Source organism: Austrofundulus limnaeus, unplaced genomic scaffold, assembly GCF_001266775.1.
Source record: "Austrofundulus limnaeus strain Quisiro unplaced genomic scaffold, Austrofundulus_limnaeus-1.0 Scaffold108, whole genome shotgun sequence".
Classification (NCBI taxonomy): Eukaryota; Metazoa; Chordata; class Actinopteri; order Cyprinodontiformes; family Rivulidae; genus Austrofundulus; species Austrofundulus limnaeus.
The window spans coordinates 298,813-320,353 of record NW_013952510.1 but is presented as its reverse complement, the minus strand read 5'-3'; the positions used below and the strand labels follow the sequence as shown (position 1 = coordinate 320,353).

At 39.3% G+C, this 21,541-nt stretch overlaps 2 protein-coding genes across 3 annotated transcripts in view; one reads left to right on the top strand and one right to left on the bottom strand.

Annotated features, from left to right (window-relative positions):
* taok2b (TAO kinase 2b) overlaps nt 1-14,196 on the bottom strand; it is a 28,779-nt gene extending 14,583 nt beyond the window's left edge. For both annotated transcript variants that reach the window (XM_014013912.1, XM_014013911.1), the window contains exons 1-11: nt 13,653-14,196; nt 9,860-10,000; nt 7,667-7,738; nt 7,461-7,562; nt 5,460-5,505; nt 5,272-5,368; nt 4,876-4,989; nt 1,574-1,665; nt 1,339-1,432; nt 670-751; nt 325-492 (exon numbers count right to left, since the gene is read on the bottom strand). In XM_014013912.1, the coding sequence (XP_013869366.1) occupies nt 325-492; nt 670-751; nt 1,339-1,432; nt 1,574-1,665; nt 4,876-4,989; nt 5,272-5,368; nt 5,460-5,505; nt 7,461-7,562; nt 7,667-7,738; nt 9,860-9,991 (999 nt within the window). In that variant the 5' untranslated portion in view covers nt 9,992-10,000; nt 13,653-14,196. The remainder of the gene's footprint in view (nt 1-324; nt 493-669; nt 752-1,338; nt 1,433-1,573; nt 1,666-4,875; nt 4,990-5,271; nt 5,369-5,459; nt 5,506-7,460; nt 7,563-7,666; nt 7,739-9,859; nt 10,001-13,652) is intronic.
* A 3,973-nt stretch (nt 14,197-18,169) lies between these two features.
* On the top strand, nt 18,170-20,788 carry cabp5a (calcium binding protein 5a). The gene is made up of 7 exons (XM_014013966.1): nt 18,170-18,401; nt 18,512-18,561; nt 18,644-18,674; nt 19,701-19,844; nt 19,959-20,068; nt 20,147-20,294; nt 20,446-20,788. Exons 1-7 carry the CDS (start codon nt 18,365-18,367, stop codon nt 20,472-20,474), a joined length of 549 nt encoding a protein of 182 aa, XP_013869420.1. The 5' UTR covers nt 18,170-18,364; the 3' UTR covers nt 20,475-20,788.
* The last annotated feature ends 753 nt before the right edge of the window (nt 20,789-21,541 follow it).

The following is a 21,541-nucleotide window of genomic DNA, read 5'->3' as shown; positions in this document are numbered from 1 at the left end:
ATGATCTTTACACCTTATGAGCTGATGCGACTCCAATGGAAAGTTATGGCTTAAACATGCTTAGAAAAGAGAAGTTTGTCTTCCAGTTTCTTGTTTATTTATAAGAGGCAGCTGTTACTTATTTAGTCTGATAAAATCATAATTTCCAGGCAATACAAACTTGTCAATTACCAAATTAGTCAAATCCCAGCAGATCCACTCAACTCAAAGAAACAAACAACCTAAGGAAGTCTGCGATCTAAAACTAACGCTGCAATCTCCGTGCATTCCTCTGTTTTCCTTCAGCTCTCACGGCCACCTGATCTTCCTCAGCCTCATTCCTACCTCTTCATCATCGCCTCCTTCTGGTGCCGGACCATTGTGTGCCTCATGAAAGAGGATTTTCTTCATCTTGCGGTACTGAAGGTTGTCTAGCTCACGGACAGCATCTTTAGTGCGTGCGATCAGGTCCATCACGACGGTCATGGGACGCTCTCTGCATAGGAAATGGTGCTGATCGAAGCAATTGAAACAGATTTATATTAAAAATTACTGTAAAATAAATGACTCCATTTTTTTCTTTTATTATAAATATATATATATATTTTTTTTTAACTATTTTAAAACTCCACTTGTATCACCAGCATTAATGCTGCAAAAGCCAACAGTTTTGTTTTTGTCTCATTGTACCTTCAGCAGCACATCAGAGGTAGGTCTGTCCTGGGCAATCTTTTGCAAACAGGAGTCCACAAAATTACGGAAATAATCTGACCTAAAAAATGAATAAAATAATCATTATAAATCCAGATATCTGTGCAAAAATAAAAGAAAAATGTAAGTTTATCAAGTTGCAACACAAGGACGCTAATAAATAAACTTTAAATTATTCCTACAGTGACAACATAAGTCAAAAAAGCCGTGCCCTAAAAAAAGTGTTCATAATAAACAATAAAAAGTTTATTTGTTTTAGATCATATTTTTATTATTAGTTTAATCTAAGCTATTTTAATTTTTATGTTACAACCACACATATCTGCAGKGTTCATCAAAATCCTGAATATTAGGTGTCGTTAAATCGCCCTCATTAGGACCAAAATTAAACAACATATAGCTTTATACCTATAACTTTTAAATAAGTATGCCTAAGACAAAAAATATTATACATTTCCGGACATGAAAAAACATGCATGTTAGGGTGCCTTCAGGCCCAGGCCTCCCTTGGAAAAGAGATCTGTGATCTCAAAGGGATTTGCCTGGTGAAATAAAGGTCACAAAAAAGTGAACTAATCCGAAAAGCAAACAAACAACAACAAAAACAGGAAGAAATCTAGATTTTATTTTATGATTGTCATCTCTCACCAGTGATTGGACTGCAACACAGGGCTCTCATTCTGGGCGATGTGGTATAAGGCACTCATAGCATTCATGTTGAACAGAGGAGGCTTCCTTTCCGCTACMGAGTGAAAAAGAACAGAGGATGACAGGAACAGGAAATGACAGATTAAAAAAAAACAGAAGAGGGAATGGCTGGAGGTTTTCAGCTTTATGAAGGATAACGACACACTTTCAGGACCACTTTAGGACCGTCTCTTACCCAGCTCTATGCTGGTAATGCCAAGTGACCACACATCCACCTTCCCGTCATACTGCCCCTCGTCCATGGCGAGGATCACCTCAGGGGCCATCCTGCACACAGGAAACAGCAGCAATTCAACAACACAGAGTGGCTCCACGAGACTGGTTCTTTTCCAACATCTGAATCACATCAGCACGATGTATTTACAGTAACATAAATTCTACCTGCAGAATGAAAGAATCCGACTGAAAAGATCAGCCATTGTCTTAAACAGTAGGTCATCAGCAGGTTTTAAATGTATAGTTTAAATATATATACAGTGGTTTGCAAAAGTATTCATACCCCTTGAACTTTTCCATATTTTGTCACATTACAACCACAAACATAAATATATTTCACTGGAATTTAATGTGAAAGACCAACACAAAGTGGTATACAATTGTGAAGTGGAAGCAAAATTTTACATGAATCAAAACATTTTTTACAAATAAAAAATTGAAAAGTGCGACGTGCAAAAGTATTCAGCCCCCTTTTCCCTGAGTGCAACCAATTGCATTCAGAAGTTGCCTGATGACTGCTAATGACTCAAAAGGGTCCACCTGTGTGTAATCTAATCTCAGTACAAATACAGCTGCTCCGTGACGGCCTCAGATGTTGGTTAAGAGAATATTGGGGAGCAAACAGCATCATGAAGTCCAAAGAACACACCAGACAGGTTAGGAATATGGTTTTGGAGAAGTTTAAAGCAGGCTTAGGTTATAAAAAGATTTCCCAAGCTTTGAACATCTCACGGAGCACTGTTCAATCCATCATCCGGAAATGGAAAGAGAATGGCACCACAGTAAACCTGCCAAGACAAGGCCGTCCACCTAAACTTACAGGCCGAACAAGGAGATCACTGATCAGAGAGGCAGCCAAGAGGCCCATGGTGACTCTGGATGAAATGCAGAGAGCCACAGCTCAGGTGGGGGAAACTGTCCACAGGACAACAATTAGTCGTGCACTACACAATTGTGGTCTTTATGGAAGAGTGGCAAGGAGAAAGCCATTGTTAAAAGAAAACCATAAGAAGTCCCGTTTGCAGTTTGCCAGAAGCCATGTTGAGGACACAGCAAACATGTGGAAGAAGGTGCTTTGGTCAGACGAGACCAAAATTGAACTTTTTGGCCACAATGCAAAACGCTATGTGTGGCGGAGAAAGAACACTGCACATCACTCTGAAAACACCATCCCCACTGTCAAATATGGTGGTGGCAGCATCATGCTCTCGGGGTGCTTCTCTTCAGCAGGGACCGGGAAGTTGGTCAAAGTTGATGGGAAGATGGATGGAGCCAAATACAGGGCAATCTTGGAAGAAAACCTGTTGGAGTCAGCAAAAGATTTGAGACTGGGGCGGAGGTTCACCTTCCAGCAGGACAACGACCCTAAACATAAAGCCAAAGCTACAATGGAGTGGTTTAAAAAAAAGAATATTCATGTGTTAGAATGGCCCAGTCAAAGTCCAGACCTAAACCCAATTGAGAATTTGTGGCAAGATCTCAAAACTGCTGTTCACAAACGCTCTCCATCCAATCTGACTGAGCTTGAGCTGTTTTGCAAGGAGGAATGRGCAAGAATTGCAGTCACTAGATGTGCAAAGCTGGTGGAGACATACCCTAAAAGACTTGCAGCTGTAATTGCAGCAAAAGGTGGCTCCACAAAGTATTGACTCAGGGGGGCTGAATAATTTTGCACATCGCACTTTTCAGTTTTTTATTTGTAAAAAATGTTTTGATTCATGTAAAATTTTGCTTCCACTTCACAATTGTATACCACTTTGTGTTGGTCTTTCACATTAAATTCCAGTGAAATATATTTATTTTTGTGGTTGTAATGTGACAAAATATGGAAAAGTTCAAGGGGTATGAATACTTTTGCAAACCACTGTGTGTATATATATATATATATATATACACACACATTTCAGTAAGCTTAATTAAACTACAATAGCTGCACTGTGCAAGCTGAAGCTTCACTGGGTGAACTTTAAATGCATTTTAACCTTACTTTAATGTTGCCACTCCTGTTTCAACATGTAACAACAATAAAATGGACACACCCATGGAACGAGACAGATTGAGGGAAGTAAGTGTACTTTATGTTGTTGTGTCTGAAGTGTAAACAAGGAAAATAAAGCTTTAAGAGACGTTAGAAGATAATGAGTTAAAGTAAAAAGGGTTTGCACCTTTAAAGACCAGCCATAAAACAAATACATATTTATCCAAAAAAGGAGAAAGGTCCATTTTAACTTCACACAAGACTAAAACTTAAAAGGCTGCTCTGTCCGCATGTTTAAAGTATATCAGTGAGACGGGTTAATCTGATTGGCTGTTTAGCTTAGGTGACGTGGCTGAGCTCTAACCAACACTTTGAGATAATAACATTATTTAACGCCTTTGAAGCTTGTCATCTTTTACTGTACAACTTTATATTTTCACATGTTTAGTTTGACATTTAACAAAGGGTAAATAAAAAAATCAACACAATGTTGGCTGATTCATTCTGAAACAACCCTTAAAACGTGAACTAAAAGTGATTTTCTGTGCAGGAGAGTTGAGTGTTTTCCCACAGTCTGAGCTTGGATATTGTGGATGATGTTTAACAAACTTTGCTTAAGCTTTTTTTCCCCCCAGAAGCAGCTGACTTGAAGAGAAAGAGCAAAGGAAAACTTTCTTCACTACTGATTTTCTTTGGCTTTGGTRTGTCAGGAAACAAAACTAAACTGGTAATTTGGCCTTCTACACCCAGTAATAAGAGTAGAAAAACACCAAAAAAGTATTCAGAAGCCTTTACACATATAAAAGTCAGTTGTTTTTCTGTGCAGGACAGCTCAATATTAGCATGCTTTCGTCAGAGCTGTCAAGTTTTTACTGCAATCAAAACACTTTCTACCTGCTGCTTTGATGTAAAACATACGTATTCTCTGTGCTTTTATTGAAGTAGAATGCAAAGAATACACATAAAGCATTTTTGTTAATGTAATTAGTGCTAACTGTAATTGTACATCAATTATGTCTCAACAAAATAAAATATTTCACAATAACTGAAAGCACCCCAGAATTCAGGATATATCTGCATTTAATGAACCTACAGAAAGTTATTATGGGTTCAAAGTATCTCATGATGTGTGGACACAGCTGATGAACTTTATATTAGGAACATGTTGGCATCTACACAAAGTATTTTGTTCTTGCAAGTGTCTGTTTGTTTATCATAATTTGGGTGTTTTAGTTCGACCTCATCACACACTGTAACAACTTTTAAAAAAAACAACGTTTTACCAGTAAGGTGTTCCCACAAAAGAGTTGGCCGGAGCAACTATAGAGGCAGAGCCGAAGTCTCCCAGTTTGACCTGACCTGGCTCTGTTAGCAAGATGTTTCCTGCTTTCACGTCCCTGCAAGACAAAATGGATCCAAGAGGAGAAAACAGCCCAAAACTTGCGGATAAATACAAAACAGAGAGACATAAGAACTGAAATAAATTATTGGGAATCTGGGGAGTAGCAAGATGTACTAAAATGTGTTGCTGCACAGTGTGAGAGCACGTTGCATAAGCTTCGTCAGGCAGCACAGTTCCTGTCTGCTCACCCCCCCCCGTATTTGCTTTGTCTCTTGTCGAAAGAGTGGGCGATGGGAGCAGAATAGATGCAGAGAGGGAAAACTGAAACGAGGTTTACCTGTGAATCATGTTGTGAGAATGAAGATACACCAGTCCCTGCAATGCACCATGGGTTATCGCAGCTATTTCCACTTCCTGGAGGGGCTTCTTGTGGACTGGGAGAAACGTTGGGCGTGAATTATGTGAAGAACTAAAATCAACAAAACAAGCAGGGCTTTGGCAATACAATAGATATTACAGTTTTACCTTCTAAGAGGTCTGAGGCTGAACCTAAGCAGTACTCCATCACCAGCTAGGAAGGAGACAAAAGGAAAAACAGTGAACAACTTTTAAATAAAGACCTAGAATCCTAGTACCATGCCAGAGTTTTAAACTAAAATCTTTTGGTCCAACTTGGTAAACGGGAATATGATCTCATGTGATTTTGTGAGATCTCGCAAGATGGGTTAGCCCTTAGAGTATTTGTTGAGGATAACTCTCAGCTACCACCAAACCAAATGTAAGGAGAGAAGCTACTTTGAGTCATTTCTGTGTTGGCTACTGTCGATTAGCTGTGACAGCCATCTCAAGTTAGACYGACTCCAACAGCTACGCCTGCATCCATATATTACTGTTTGAGAGTTTCATTAAAACATGTCCAGTGGCTTTAGAGATTTTTTGCTAACATACAGACACAGCTGACTCCAGCAGTCATGGGGCCAGGGATCAGTTTTTGCTCAGAGTAKGTTTGAAACAACTCTCAGCTACTACCACATCAAATTTTAGCTAATTATTTGTACAATTGGCTAAATTATTTTATATTCTGTGTCTGCTGGGGTCCCCTAACTGTGACAGCCATCTTGAATGGGGTTCATGATGAAAAACATTCAATTGCAAATGTATATCCAGTGTTTCCTTTAGAGTAATGGCCTTGGGAGGGTGGGGGGCTTTGGAACAAAGAATGATCGACAGCAGAAATATTACTCATATTTGTATATATATAAAAAGTGCAGCTTTTTCTTTTATGTTACAGAACATGAAAAAGTCTGCAATTTCATTGAAATTAGTTAAATTTTATATATCACTCACTTAAATACAAAAATTAACTAATATGTCTAGTCATAAACCAATAGATAGCTGGAATGTAAGTGTGGTGAAGCAGATTAAATGTAAAAACAGCCTACCATACAGGGAGTTTCTGTGTGCTACTGAAAATGATTTGATGTATTCCTAAAGAGTAGCTAAATTAGTAAGATATACTTATGAGTAAAAAACTGTCCACATAATCTTTTTATTACAGCAGTTAACAAAAAACAAAACAAGTATTTCTGACTCTGGTGAGGAAAAAATAATAATCGGGTGACATACAGCAGATTGGAGCGAGAAGTTATGAGGATTTATGCCCCGCGGCCGCAACACAATATTTCAGTTAAATACAAGATGATACTGAAACTTATTCTGGTAGTACATTAGAAAAAAAGATCTCTGGAACTGCAACTCTTATTTTGGCTGAAATGAACCAGGGGTTAAACTTGTCTAATTTCACATCCTGTTGTTTCAGGAAGTTGTGGACCGGAGTTGGCCGACACAGAATAGTCAGACTCTGTGGCAACAACATACACACGTCCCACTTCACAAACTAAATATGGACACTAGAGCTACTCATAAAACCAAGTAAAAAGGTATGTTTTAATTGATCTCCCAAGAACTAATCATATTTACAGCATGTCTAAATAACCTTCCTGATGTTTCCTAAAATGTTTCAATGAAACATCAATTTATACGTAACGCACAGTCCAAAATTTCATGACTTTATAGGTTCCTTTCTATTATTAGCTGCAGATCCACGGTGTTTTCCTAAAGATCCTAAGTAGGGGGAATAAGAGGAACTATGCTGAATGATTTATATAGTTTTGGGTGCAAAGCCTGTATTTGGACAATAAAAGGGGTCAATGGTGAAAGGAACAATAAAGTCTCAGCTGCAGGAAGCACAGAACATCAAAAGAAGAACTAATGTGGGACTACAGGAGCAAAATGTCCAGAAATGCTTTCAGAATTGTGTCCTACATTCTCTACTCTACCCACCGTTGGTGATGTAAAAAGGTCATTTTTTTTCTTTCCATGCCTCTGAGCAGTACCTATATGTGCCACTGAGACTCAATTAACGGAATTAACATACAGTAAAGCACAGAAAACAGCAGCAACCATGAATTGAGCACAAAGAGTGCAGCTTGTGTTCTCCTCAGTCACACGAGGCCTGAGACTCACCCAGGCTGTGTGCTCTCTCAGGTAGCAGCCCCGATACTCCACGGTGTTGGGGTGGCGCAGCTTCTGGAGGAACTTCACTTCCTTGATGATATCCTGCCATTTCTGGGGTGAGAACAGCGTCACGGTCACTGATTAGCAAAATCTGCTCCACAGATTAAATGGTTTGAACATTTGCGGGGGAATAAAAATGAGTTTTCAGCTCCTACCTCATTGGACTGTTTGCCACTATAGGACATCTTCTTGATTGCCACCACCTCATTTGTGCGGATGTCATGGGCCTAGTGTGGAAAATAAACAACTTAGGTTGTCTGCAGGTGGTTGACCTGCCTTTGGTATATTTTTATCACGTATCAAGATATGCTGATTCATCAGCCATTTTTAAACTTCGACACAGCAAAGCAATAACTATTACATAAAAAGAATTTCAGCCGAGCATCCTCCCCTCCTCTTTTCTGCACTCTGTGGTCCATTCTCTTTATCCATGACTAGCTCCTTTTCACCCTTCATTAAACAGGGCTTTTCATCCACCACTGCCAAGTTGTTCTTTGTCCCTGACTCACGCTGTTTTTACCTTTTCCTTCTCCCTCGCCAGCTTTCATAACCTCTGACAGGTTTATGTTTTGTGCTCATACAGAACCACCATTATGTGACAACTCACTGATCCTCAGTTTTCAGCGCTACCATCAAAATGAGGCTGCTCTTCAGGACATGTTTAACTCTTCTTATTTTTACCTACAGTGACTCTAACAAGAGTCGAGGCACAGAAACACTGAGTGACAACAGTTTAAATGTTATTCTATTAGGGATGTAGAAATACGATATCCGCACTGATTTATCGYATAAATGATTAACGATTCAATCACATCAAGGCAAAATGAAAACATCTATCCAGATGGTCACCATATGCCCSATGTGGATCGATATCATATGCCCATCTAAAACAATCACTGTGTTAGATGGGCATGACGTCGCATCATATTGTAGACTTTCAAACTGAATTCGACAGACTTTGATATTGAGACACATTGTATCATTATCTAAACAAATCAATCTAATATTGTATTGTAATAAAATTGGTTGAGACCCCTACTAACAAACTAACTACCTGCAACATGTTAAAAGCTCCCAACAGATGCAAATATTTTCATATCATAAACTGTGTTTAGACATTTTATTGGTTTCTAAAAACAATTTCCATTACAGATTCTGATAACTGTAATAAGTTTACTACATACTGGCAAGTATTCAAATGTTTAATGCTTGAACTCAGTTTGGAAAAAAAAAAAAGAAATGGTATCAGTGTACCCCCAGTAAAGGTAGTGACTTGAATTTATCTTTGTATGTTCTCTTACACCRAGTGCGAAGCGGCCGGGATGAGGCTCAGTGCCTCCAAATCCGAGGCCATGGTCTTGAGCCGGAAAAGGGTAGAGTGCTTTCTCCGGGTCAGGGGGGTCGCCCTGTCTCAAGTGGAGGAGTTTAAGTATCTGGGGATCTTGTTCACGAATGGGGGAAGAAGGGAGCGGGAGATCGACAGGCGGATTGGCGCAGCGTCTGCTGTAAAGCGGGAGCTGTACCGGTCCATCGTGGTGAAGAGAGAGCYGAGTCARAAAGCGAAGCTCTCGATTTACCGGTCGATCTACGTTCCTACCCTCATCTTTGGTCATGAGCTTTGGGTCATGACCGAAAGAACGAGGTCCMGGATWMAAGCGGCTGAAATGAGTTTCCTCCGCAGGGTGGCTGGGCTCTCCCTTAGAGATAGGGTGAGAAGCTCGGTCATCCAGGAGGGACTCAGAGTAGAGCCGCTGCTCCTCCACGTCGAGAGGAGCCAGTTGAGGTGGCTCGGGCATCTGGTAAGGATGCCTCCTGGACGCCTCCCTGGTGAGGTATTCCGGGCACGTCCCACCGGGAGGAGGCCCCGAGGAAGACCCAGGACACGCAGGAGGGACTATGTCTCTCGGCTGGCCTGGGAACGCCTTGGAGTTCCCCCGGAGGAGCTGGAAGAAGTGGCTGGGGAGAGGGAGGTCTGGGCCTCCCTTCTGAAGCTGCTGCCCCCGCGACCCGACCCCGGATAGGTGGAAGAAAATGGATGTATGTATGTATGTATGTACAGTATGTATGTATGTATGTTCTCTTACAAATGTCTGCTCTGGTCTTGAAAACCTTTGTTTTGTGTATTCATACAAACATTATTGCTGGGGTTTAAAAAAAAAGAAAGAAAAATAGATTAACCGTTAGAGTTTAGACCTCACTAAGCGAACATCCCAACAAGCTCAATAGGCTAATAATGCAAACAGGTTTATGTGCATTATCCGAAATGTGGTCTATCTCGCACCAGTCTCTCATCTCCATCACTGAAATGATCACAAAATACAAAAAAAAAAGTATATATATGAGCTCACAAAGTAGACTGCTCCAAAGCTCCCATGACCAATCTCCCTCAGGTCTGTGAAGAGCTTCTCAGGATCCTCCCTGCAGAACAGCTCAGCCACCTCCGGGTCCTTCAGGCTCCCGGCCCGCACACTCGACGGCATGGCCAGCGCCTGGAAACAACAGAGGAGACATGCTGAGTGAGCGTCTGGTATTTGGAATGATAACAAACATTTCTGTAGGAAACATGAGCTACAAGGAAACATGGTCCAGTCTGCCACTTACAGTCAGCACATTTGGATCTCCTGAGTAATGACATAATCATCTAATTCTTTTACACATCCGATAGAGAAATAACCGTAGCTTAGAAAAACAAACCCCAAACAGCCTGCCATACAGTTAAACTACTCCTGTACACCAGTGAGTTTCTGAAAATTACAGAAAGTGTTTGAAATGTTAAAAATTGGATTCTGGTTAGGTTTTTGGTGGTATGACGGTAGTTTGGTATATTGTACTGAAATATGGCGTCTGTGTATAAAAATTGTGACTAATGCGATGTGCCAAATCTCCTGAAAATTTCCACAAGGCTTCTAAGAAACTGGGAAATAAACATTCAAGGCTCTTGCAGACGACACCCCAAAACATTGCAGACACGTGTTCTGACCATCTCAGCTCATTCAGACCACAAACAGAGGAGCGGAGAGCAGAGACACTCATGTCTGTCYCGCCTCTAAAGGTYTCTGCATGGTCCATCTGAACTTCCAAAACTGGACCTCATTGTCGCATTTGCGTGATGAAAATTGCGTCATTCAGCTCGCAGTCTTCCACCGCTTCTTGTCAAAACTTACAGTGGAGAACTTTAGGTTTGGTTTATACCTCAATACGACGTGAGACAGCAGTTCGGTGATTCCGTTATTTTGGACATCTTTTTCTGAGCGAGTATATATGGGCTAAAGACGCGTCAGTGCATATATTATCATAACTTCTCCCCCTGCCCTCCCGTTGTAGCCCAGCTCATAGATAAGCATAATATTGTTGATAATGATATTAATAATAAAAATAAAACAAACAGCTTTGCTGTAGGAATAGTATCGTATTGGCCATTATCAAAAATTCCAGTATCGTGAAGTGAAAATGTGGATCGGTGCATCCCTATCTGTGACTCCTCTCCTGCTGCTGAGTGACAGGCAGCGTCAGAGCAGCGGAGTGTTTTCCAAAGCTTCTCTCTGGCTCTATTTAAATGCTCACGTTTCTCCAATAATTATTATTTACCCAACACTCCACAGATCATAACTCCCCCAGTAATACTGTATACCGCTGCATTTTCTAAAGCTTATATCGTGGTATGAAAACGATCAATACTGCTCAACCCTATGCAGCTTCACAAAGTTCTCATTTTACTTTTCAAGCACAAATCACTTCAGCCTATTTGCGAAAAGCATATCAGTTCTGTAGCAGCATTTAATGTAAAATCATGCAAAAATCCCATACTGAGTGGAAAAGATCCCAACAAGTTCGAACAAAACCCACAAACAGTCAGTTGGTAATCACAATYGTTTCACCTGTTACCATTTTAATCTCTAATGAGTGACTAAGGCATTCTAAACTTAAAAAAAAAAACATGTTGCATCATGTTTTTCCACAAGCGGTCCTTTTAGTAAGCGTTTCTTTGGTTATCTAAGCCTGASTCACAGGAAACAGAATTTCTAAAATCCACACAGATGCTTTGCATTTTCAGTGTGTGCTGCTGAACAAAACACTCCCCTCGAGGAACTGTTGAAGTGGTCATTCACTGGTATTTTAAGAGCCCGCACACTCAACACCACCTCCATCCACCATTAAACAGTGTGAACCTCACTGTGCACATCCAGACTGGTGTTTTTCAAAGCATAAAAATCTTAAGATAATTAACTACTTCTGTTTTCTACTGAAGTGACTTGGAAAAAAAAAAAAGATAATTAACTACGTAGATATTAACTACTTACTCTGATTAGCAATTTTGCTAAGACTTTTTTTAAACTGAGTAATCATTCTGCATACTTCAGGATTAATATTGGTTTTGTAGGACAGATAATTCAGGTTTATCTAATTAGGGACACTGCARGAAACAAGTCAGATCTTAAACAATGGTGCTTCTAGCCAATGGGTAATATGCAGACCAAGTTCATTGTTGGACTTTTAAAGAAAATTAAAYGTCTGAAACGAAACAATAAACAAATAAAGCCCAATAAGAACCTGAAATCACAAAATTTAATAGCTCTCCAAAGAGTTAATTTATAATTTCCTGAGCTTCTTACCTACAGTAAAATATTTCAACTGTGCTACTGTCAGAAACTTAAAATTAGACTCAGTCTGGCAGCTGYTAAGATGTATTTTTTTCCCCCAGTATTGCTACGTGGTCTGGTGATGTGACACCACATACTGTCTGGCCCTGTGTGGTGTCTGTCTGCTTCGAGAACACATCAATAAATATCAGATAAACGCTTTTTAAAAAGGCCAACATACTTTGTGTAAATTTAAATATACAAATTTATACAATCCGTTCTCCAAATGGAAGGTAGGCAGTTCTCATAAATACAAATGATCGCTTTTGTAYGCAAATGCATAGGATCTACATAAAACCATAAACTTTCAACGCCGTTTTACTTTTACAAGTAATGTCGATAAGATGTTTGTGTAAACCTACTGCTGACAGAGACTGAGATAAATGTGCACCATAAAATTCAGTATCCCTATTTAGAATTTATAAATTTATCATTTCATTTGATTTCAGACATGAGGATGTTTGACAAACAGGTGGGTAACAACAGCTCATGCCTTTCCTAAGGTTGGTTCTTTAGCAAATGAGCAACCAAAACACTTAAAACATCTGTTGTTCTTTTGTGGCCATTTTGTTAATGTCAGACTCAAAGAGGAAGCGTTTGGTTCCGTTTRTGAACAAGAAGCTCTTTAAATACTGCAACCAAAGGCAAACGCTTGATCTATTTTTTAAGAGGCTGGTGGCAGACAATACAAGAAGAAAGAAGTAATGTCTCAGTGATGTGGTTTCTTTTCATTTAATTTCTCCAGCTTACAATAAATGTATAACAAAAGGCCACACCAGACATGAGAATAACAAATGCATGTTTGGTTTGGTGGGTCAGACCGGTAAGAAAATAACCAGATATGTGACTGCTATGAAGAACATGTCTGGATATTTTTATCTGTTTTTTTTTTTACTTGACTTTAGCTCCTGCTTCTTTAATAAATGTGACATTTAATGATTTTTTTTTWAAATCAGGAGGACTGTTTTAAATGCAAAGATGTTGTCTTAGATTTCTTATTGCTTATGCTGCTGGTCATAAAACAAGTCAGACAACTTGAAAACCAGTCAGATTGCTCATACATCAAGCCCTAAAAAGGCACTGGATAAAACATGAGGATTCTCATATTTACTGAAATAAATAATTCCCTATTTTGTATTGAAAATGAATTTTAAAAAGTTTTTTTAGTAACCAGTGCTGTCAACATAAATAAATGGTCATTCATTGGCTGCAGTCTACATTTTATTATCATTGAAATGTATTGTTGTATAGATGGGTTATAAACTAGAATCAGGATGAGGAAATGTGTGCAGTGACATGTTCTGTGTTAACTGAGTGCGGAAATAGCGTTTTAATTTTGCATTCATTTTTTAATGATTTTGATTTATATGCAGTTTTGTCTTTTCTTGCTTTGGAACTACAGAAGGAAATTTATTACAGTTGCTAAATCCATCTTTTCTCTTGTCAGGTTAATGCAATTTTACATTATTTATGTAAAATTAACAAAATCATCACGTCTTACCGTGGCTTTTGGGATCCACTGTAGCTAGCTGTGGAGCTAGCTAACTGTCCTGACTGGAAAATATTGGTCTCACTCCCCCGTCCTTGTTTCTGATGTCTACTCAACACGAACGAACCACATTCCGTCTGCAAACGTTTTTCTCTAAACCCCTCGCCATCCCGATGCTCGCAGTCAGTCGGACAGCAGCCAGCAGGTCTTTGCGACTTGACATGAGGAAAGTGTCAGTCAGACTGACGCCTTCCAGCTAACCGAGAAGCAGAGCCGTGCCCCCCCGGAGAAAATCGGGAAACGATCAGRAGCTCTGGCTGCTGTTAGCGACAATGCTAACTACAATAACGAAACGCCAGGAGCTGCCAGGGACGTTTTCAGCTGCGAGCCGAATCATTAAAAGCCACCGCTCCGCTCCCTTCTTCGCTTTGCAATGACATTTCGTTAGGGTTGCTGGTGGATTTGATCTCTACTTCGTGTTATTGCCCCCATTTTGCTCGACTCTCATCCGTTTTTGTTCAGGACTTGATGATGGCGGAGAAGGGGCGGGAGCCGAGAGGAAACCGGAAGTGTTCTTCTTCGATGTTTGATTAACGGATTCGAGTTCATCAACACTGCCCCCATGTGGTCATACACAGTCTAAAATGGGATTTAGACCAGGGGTTCTCAAGCCTTTTGGTCTGGGGTCCCCTTACAAGGGCAAAAAAAATTCTAGGGACTCCCTCATAAACCCCATGCTGTTTTAAAAGATAATTTATTGTCATTTCAACCCGTAAATGCCATGGGAATATATATTTTTATTGAGTTTATTATGTTTGTTTTATTAGTTCATTGTTCTCCATGCATTTTTAAAAATAAAAAACAAATTAACAATTTACTGAAATTTTCTGAGGACCCCCAAGATACCTCTCGTGGACCCCTGGAGGTCCTGGGACCCTAGTTTGAGAACCTATGATTTAGACAACCGACTCATGTAGAAATTATTTTGAATGTTTTACTCATATTGGCCATACATTCAAACTTAATGTTAGCATTTCAGTAGCTATAGGTCCAAAAGAGCCTCCCAGTAGATTTTTTTTAAATTCCATTTTCATCTTAGACATATTTATCTTGTTATAAGTTGCCATAGGCTGTCTAAAGCATTATAGTGTGAGGGGGCCTTTAGGTGAATGAACGAATGAAAAACATTTTAAAATTATTTWAATTCTATTCAAATAAAGATAAAAAATTGAATCTCTCAAACATTCAGGGTGCATTTCACATTGATCATATATAAAAATTTAAACCTATTCACCATATTCTTCCCTTTTGGTTCATTTACCTGAAAAAGACTGCCTTATTCTGATGGATTTTGAAGGTCTAACCTACAGGCTAGATTAAACGAATAAAGTCTGCTGATGCCTGTTGCTCCTCCTCAGTAATGCAGAAGTGTTGCAGCTGCTGCTGGCAGACAGACAGCTTAAAAGCAGTAAATTCAGAAAGGGCACTTAACCCAGAGTCTATAAATATCACATACTTCTTGGGAATGTGATGATTTTATTTCAGCTTAGATAAAACCCATTCAGATGAAAATTTTACAAATCTAAGTCAAGCTGCCGTGTCATTTTTCTAACCTCTTAACTGTGGCCTATAGATCTCTATTTTTTTTTTCATTTTCAGTTAACACTGCACAGACTTCCTTTAGGGTGAATTTACTATGACGGTTGCCTTCTTTGTAAAGTATTTTTCAATTGTGCTGATTAATCGATGCATTCCAGATTGTTGGAAATTACATTTAAACCCTTCCCAGGTTAATGAGCAACAGCTTTTGCTTTTCTGAAGTTATTGTCCTTTCTCCTTGGTATCATGGTACCACACATCTGTTTGATCCACAGCAGCAAAACACCAAAACTCCTGCTTTTATAAAAGTGATCACATCATTTTTTCTGACACATAAAACTCAAATCTAAAGAAGATATGTTTTTTTCCTGCAACTGTATTTTATTAACACAATTATACATCATGACTTGTGATGGTTCTGAGTTTATGTAATCCACTAAGTGTAATCTCTGTTTTCAGTTTAGTTTTATACACTATGCTCACCAGACCGTGCAATACTWAAAATAGTTCATTTTTGACAGAAGATTCTTTATGTGTTGAGTTCTTTTCAGGGGCGATGGATCAAACTGGCAAAGCTTTAAATCCTTTGATTAAACAGCACAAATAGAGTATCGTTCACTGCTCTGTTTTTCCTATGAGTGTTTTCCTCATTCCCAGAATTCAACTGATGCTAAACCATTTACCACTCAGCCCTCAATTCCTCATTCACAGCCGTGGATTCAGTTTTGCGTAACCTCTTTAACTGGCCCACTGCAAAACAGAAACAAACCAAAAAAATAAAAAGAGAGAGAGAGGTAATGAAATGTTATTGGCCATCGGTGCATAACATGGCAGATAAAGCTTCTTATGCAAGCTGATTTTAGATGAATTTACATAACATAGAAGCTCACAGAGGAAAAAAAAGCAGATGACGTGCACGCTATCAAAACTCAGTTTGTCTGGCTCAGACAGGTGATTAATAGTCCTCATTCATGTCCCGTTGTGAAAATGAAGACTGATCCTCTAGAATAAATGAATGGGTTGTTTATAAAAAATAAAAATAAAAATTAATAAAAACCAGTCCTTCAAATCTGACAGATCCTGTTGCAGATTACCACACAATAGGATGAAAGCTGTCGGGACCTTTGGCCCTTTAATCCGCCAAAGATCTGTTTTACAGCACAGTCTTTGAAAAGAAGGCGATCCTCATAAGCCTTTTTTTGTTTTATTGTGGGCACGGTCATATGTTTTGCAATGCAAACATATAAATACAATTGGGACGGGCAGTTTTTGGTGCTAATTCTACTCTAATGTGTAAAACCTGCAGTGGATGTAAAGATTTTACACACTCCTTTTAAATTCCAGGTTTTTGTGATGTAAAATAAATGAGACCAAGTAAAGAAAAATAAATGACACAGCAGTGACATTACCAAGAACTGGATGCCCCACAAAGCTGATAAAAAGACAGGAAGTAAACTGGTCAGGGAGACTGCCAAGAGKTCTAAAGGAGCTACATTAGTTTTTTGTGTGTCTCCTCTAATTTTTATATGTCTGAGCTCTGGGGTAGAGATAAGAAGAGTAACGTTTTGGAATGCCAGAATCCAGACCTGAAATCCATAGAAAATCTGTGGGATGATCTGAGGAGGGCTGTGCACTAAAGATACCCTCACAACCTARCAGATTTGGAGAGTTTTTGCAAAAAAAAAAAGGGGGCATATTGCAAAATCAAGACATACCATGCAGATAGACTGCTACCCAAAAAGATTGGGCTGAAAAAAAGTCCAAAGTGCTTCAACAAAGGATTAGTTTAAGGTTGTGCACACTTATGCAACCACCTTATTTTAGTTTATTCTATTTTTAATTTTCCCTCAAAAATRTTTCATTTTTTTAAACTGAGTTGCACAGGTCACATTTAAAGTGAAATTGATTATCTTGGGTTTTTTTTTTTTACATCACAAAAACCTAGAATTTAACAGAGGTTTGTAAAGAACCACTACTACTTTTAGTTCACTTTTCACTTATTTTAGCTAATAACTATCATTCTGGTGCATTATGTTAATTTTAGTTTCTTTTTGTCTACTTTCAACTTTTAACCAACATTTTAATTTTAGCTTCTGTCAGTTTCAACAACATTGCAATAAAAGTAAAATCAAACATTACCAAAGGCAGTACAAAAATGAAAAGCATTTTTTTCTTTAACTTTTGGTCAACTAAACCAGAGTTTTTCAGCTGGTCCTCAAGGCACACTGCCCTGATTCAGATGACTGTAGTTCAACAAAAGCCTGTTATGAAGTTATCAACTGAAATCAGGTGTGTTGAAGCAGGGAAACATCTGAAACTTGCAGGGCAGTACGCCTTGAGGACCAGGGTTGAAAAACGCTGAAATCATTTAAACCCATTTATGTAAATTATTGAACCAAAATAAATTCAACAAAACTAAATGAAAATATGTTTATGTATAAATAAACTCATCCTTTCATTATTAACTCTTGTTTTTATGAACAAAAATGTAACATATGGAAAATTTGTAAGAAATATGTTTTGTTAATATTGCACYGCTAATACAATGAAACAGCTTTAAATGAACTTAACAAACAATAGGGTCACTTCACAACCAATCACTTTTTTTATTTAAGGCAAAATTAGAATGAGTGAAAAAAATATATTAATCTGCAAAACGATGAGGTTAAAATGTATGTGCGTGCTTCAAAGAGTTGATTTTTGTTGCACCAAATCTGAGCGAATCAGAGCAAATTCATGTGTAAATGTGCATCTGTTTACACAATCTGTCAGCTTCAAGGTCGGGTAATATTTCACAGGGTGATGTCAGATGGAAAAAGCACGGCATCATCTCTTTAGCTTGTCTACAATCCTGCACACAACACCACCACCTCCTCCTCATCATCATCATCCTCCCTCCACCCTCACCCACCCATCAGCATAACAGCCCTGGATGCAGCCACACACYCCTGCACAGACGACATCCCAGCATCCCGGCCAGAACAGGGCCGCTGTGATCTGACGGGGCAAAGCTGTCTTGGCTGAGGAGGGACGGGTCTAACGCGAAGAAGAAGAGTAAAAAGGTGAAGAAGGAGGACTCATCAGGTCCGCAGGTGCCGACTGAAGGCTCTCAGGGTTCATGTGCGATGCGTTTAACTGACAAGCAGGAATCATCAGAAGAAGGTAAAACATTCCATCATTTACATGGCTACAACAGATTACATTTATTTTTAATTTCAACAAATGACTCTTAATTTATTTGTCTGCACGTCTCTCTGCGACTCCTGTTACAGAGATGAGTTTTGGAGCAGCCTGTATATTCTTACGAGGAGGAAAAAACATAGTGAGTATGATCAGCAGTATTAGTGATGGTATTACTATAACTATTAGCTATAAGTTTAAATGGTTTCTTTTTCTTCCTGCAGTCACGACAGCTGGCTGAAGATGAGATCGATGGTAAGTTTTAGTTGTCAGCAACATTGTGTTTCCCTTCTTTTGTGTTCGTGGTAGATTTCTAGTTAGAAAAGCTACACGGCTTAGCTCAGCTGTGGGAACATGTTTCAGWTGGGAAGTACTGTGTGTGAATTTGTTAGACCATAAACACCATTTGAAGGATCTGATCATATGAAATATATGCAGAGTGCTAGTGTTTTCTGTAATCTAAATGAGAGGGGAAAATGTGCTGTAGGTTTTGTTTTATGTACTCATGACTCTGTGCTGCTCTGACCACTGCAATCGGATGATTGGTGGACACATGGTCTGCCTGACTGACCTGGTAAACCCAAACAAATAGTGAGGATGAACTCAGAACATCTGTCAGAGCGCGTGACTGTGAGGTCTTCAACYAGCGCCTCTGGGGAAAGCAGAGTGGTTGTAGACATGAAATCCTGTTCAGAGCTTTTATTGCAGATGTAGTTTCCAGGAGCTGTGACCTGAAGGTCATTAGTGCCTGTTGCAACAACAACCRAAGAGGCTGTTTATCTAAAGAAGAAGGACTCCTGGAGCAGCTGGCAGGTGTAGGGTAGCTAAGGACTGCAGCTTCTGTGGTTGCAGATAAAAAACTTGGACACAGGACGAATTCAGAGAGGCTATGGAGARGGACTTTCAGTGGCCTCAAGAAAGATTTGGCAAACTTTCAGGCTGTGCTTGGTTCAGCTGTGGTACTGCTGACCCAGACTGGGGTTGTTGTCAGAAGGTCGGGACACTATATCTTCTTGATTTGTTRGTTTGTCTAAGTTGCATCACCTAGTCAGGTATGCCAGGTTCAGCTTCACAGAAATGGGTGAGGAACTTTGTCATCTGGGCGGGAGGGAGCTCRGATAAAAACCGCTAATCCTCCATATCAAAAAGAGTGAGCTGAGGTGGTTCAGGTGTCTGATTARGATGCATCCTGAATACCTTCATTTGAGGGATGTTCCAGCACCTTTATTTCTCAAGGCCTTGTTTCTCACACTGCTGTTGCGTTTTGTTCCACCTCTGCAGAGCTGCGTGATGCATTCAATGAGTTTGACAAAGACAAAGACGGGTTGATCAGCTGCAAGGACCTGGGGAACCTGATGAGGACGATGGGTTACATGCCCACAGAGATGGAGCTGATCGAGCTCGGCCAAAACATCAACATGAACCGTGAGTCCCGATCACACCACGTGCATAATATGATATTTCTTTTAAACACAGAAACATACTGTTTTTTTTATTAAAACCTCGGACTAACTAAGTCCTTTTTTCCCCTCCCGAAAGTTGGAGGCAGGGTGGACTTTGAGGACTTTGTAGAACTGATGGCGCCAAAGCTTCTGGCAGAGACGGCTGGGATGATCGGCGTGAAGGAGCTCAAAGATGCCTTTAAAGAGGTAAACTGGAAACTAAAATCTGTCAGTCCCTGTGGTGTCGTGGGGGATTTCTATGACCTCTCTGACCTTCATACGCAGTTTGACATGGATGGGGATGGAGAGATCACGACGGAGGAGCTGCGTTTAGCCATGAACAAGCTGATGGGGGAACACATGAATCGCAGAGAGATCGACGCCATAGTCAAAGAAGCAGATGACAACGGAGACGGCACTGTAGACTTTGAAGGTGCAAACTTTTATATATACAGTAWATATGTATATGTATATGTATGTATGCATATGTACCATGACAAATACATCAGATTAGACAATAACYTGGCACCAAACATGTACGTTGTGTAAATGTAACTAGGGTTTTTTCTTGTTCTTCCTTGCAGAGTTCGTCAGAATGATGTCCCGTAAATAATCACCGAGGAGAACGTCTGTTTGCACCTTTACAAAGCTTTAGCACTGATGTTGTCTTTTTCTGGTCTGATTAAAAGGCTGTATCATTCAGGACAAACATGAAAATACTGAAAGTACCTCAAGGATGATTCAAACTATGCAAAGATTGAGATTAAAGTGATGAGTTTTATAAATGAGAAAAAAAAAGAATTGACAAATATTTTGTTTCATATTATATTTACTGTATGTACAGTGACTCATTTCAGATTGGATTGCTCATCTTGATTTTTTTTCCTCTTTGAAAATAAACATGTTGCTCACAGAAGCCTATTGTGACCACAGTGTGATTTAATAGTGTCTGATTCTGACATTTTCACTCAAATACATTTGATATTTGCAACATATTTTGAAAAAGAACCAAAAAAAGGCAATTAAATTTAAAAATCAAACATTAAACTGTGTAGGCATAAGGTCAACAAGGGGCRGCTGTGGTGAAGTGGTAGAACAGCAGACTTGGGACCAGAAAGTCACAGGTTTGACTCCCCGCCATGCCCACATGTCATGGTGTCCTTGAGCAAGGCACCCAACCAACTCACATAGCTGCCCGCTGCTCCACCTGGGTGTTTCTCATGTGTGATGGGTCAAATGCAGAGCACAAATTTCATCCTTGCATGGGAACATGCATTGACAAAATAAATTTTTAGGCTCGAAAACATTATTTTTCATGTAAAAATTCAACTAAGACTTAAATAAAAATGTTTTAAAGCTTGTGGCAGGAAAGCAAGAGAACAGGTGGCAGCAGCTGCAAAAGAAAAACTCAGGTGTTTGTGAAGCTGTGGAAATTTACAGAAAAGGCTGAAACTGAGTTGATTATATTAAAACGCACAGAACAAGTAGCAAAACRCTAGCTGAATWTAAAACATTACCTTAAATGCTAAAAGTAGCAAAAGAYTAGATGTAAGTAGCATTAAAAACAAAATTAAAGCAGCTGGATCATAAAGAAAATAATGATTAAAAAATCTGAAAAGAATGTGTTTCCATGAAGAAAGTATTTTTAAATATAGTTGAATATTTTACAAAGTGTAGGAG

Bases quoted from the DNA above. Each gene is read 5' to 3' on its own strand.
- cabp5a (XM_014013966.1), top strand. From the start codon at position 18,365: ATGCGTTTAACTGACAAGCAGGAATCATCAGAAGAAG. The intron at 18,402-18,511 runs GTAAAACATTCC...CTCCTGTTACAG, and splicing joins GCAGGAATCATCAGAAGAAG to AGATGAGTTTTGGAGCAGCC. The intron at 20,295-20,445 runs GTGCAAACTTTT...TCTTCCTTGCAG, and splicing joins CGGCACTGTAGACTTTGAAG to AGTTCGTCAGAATGATGTCC.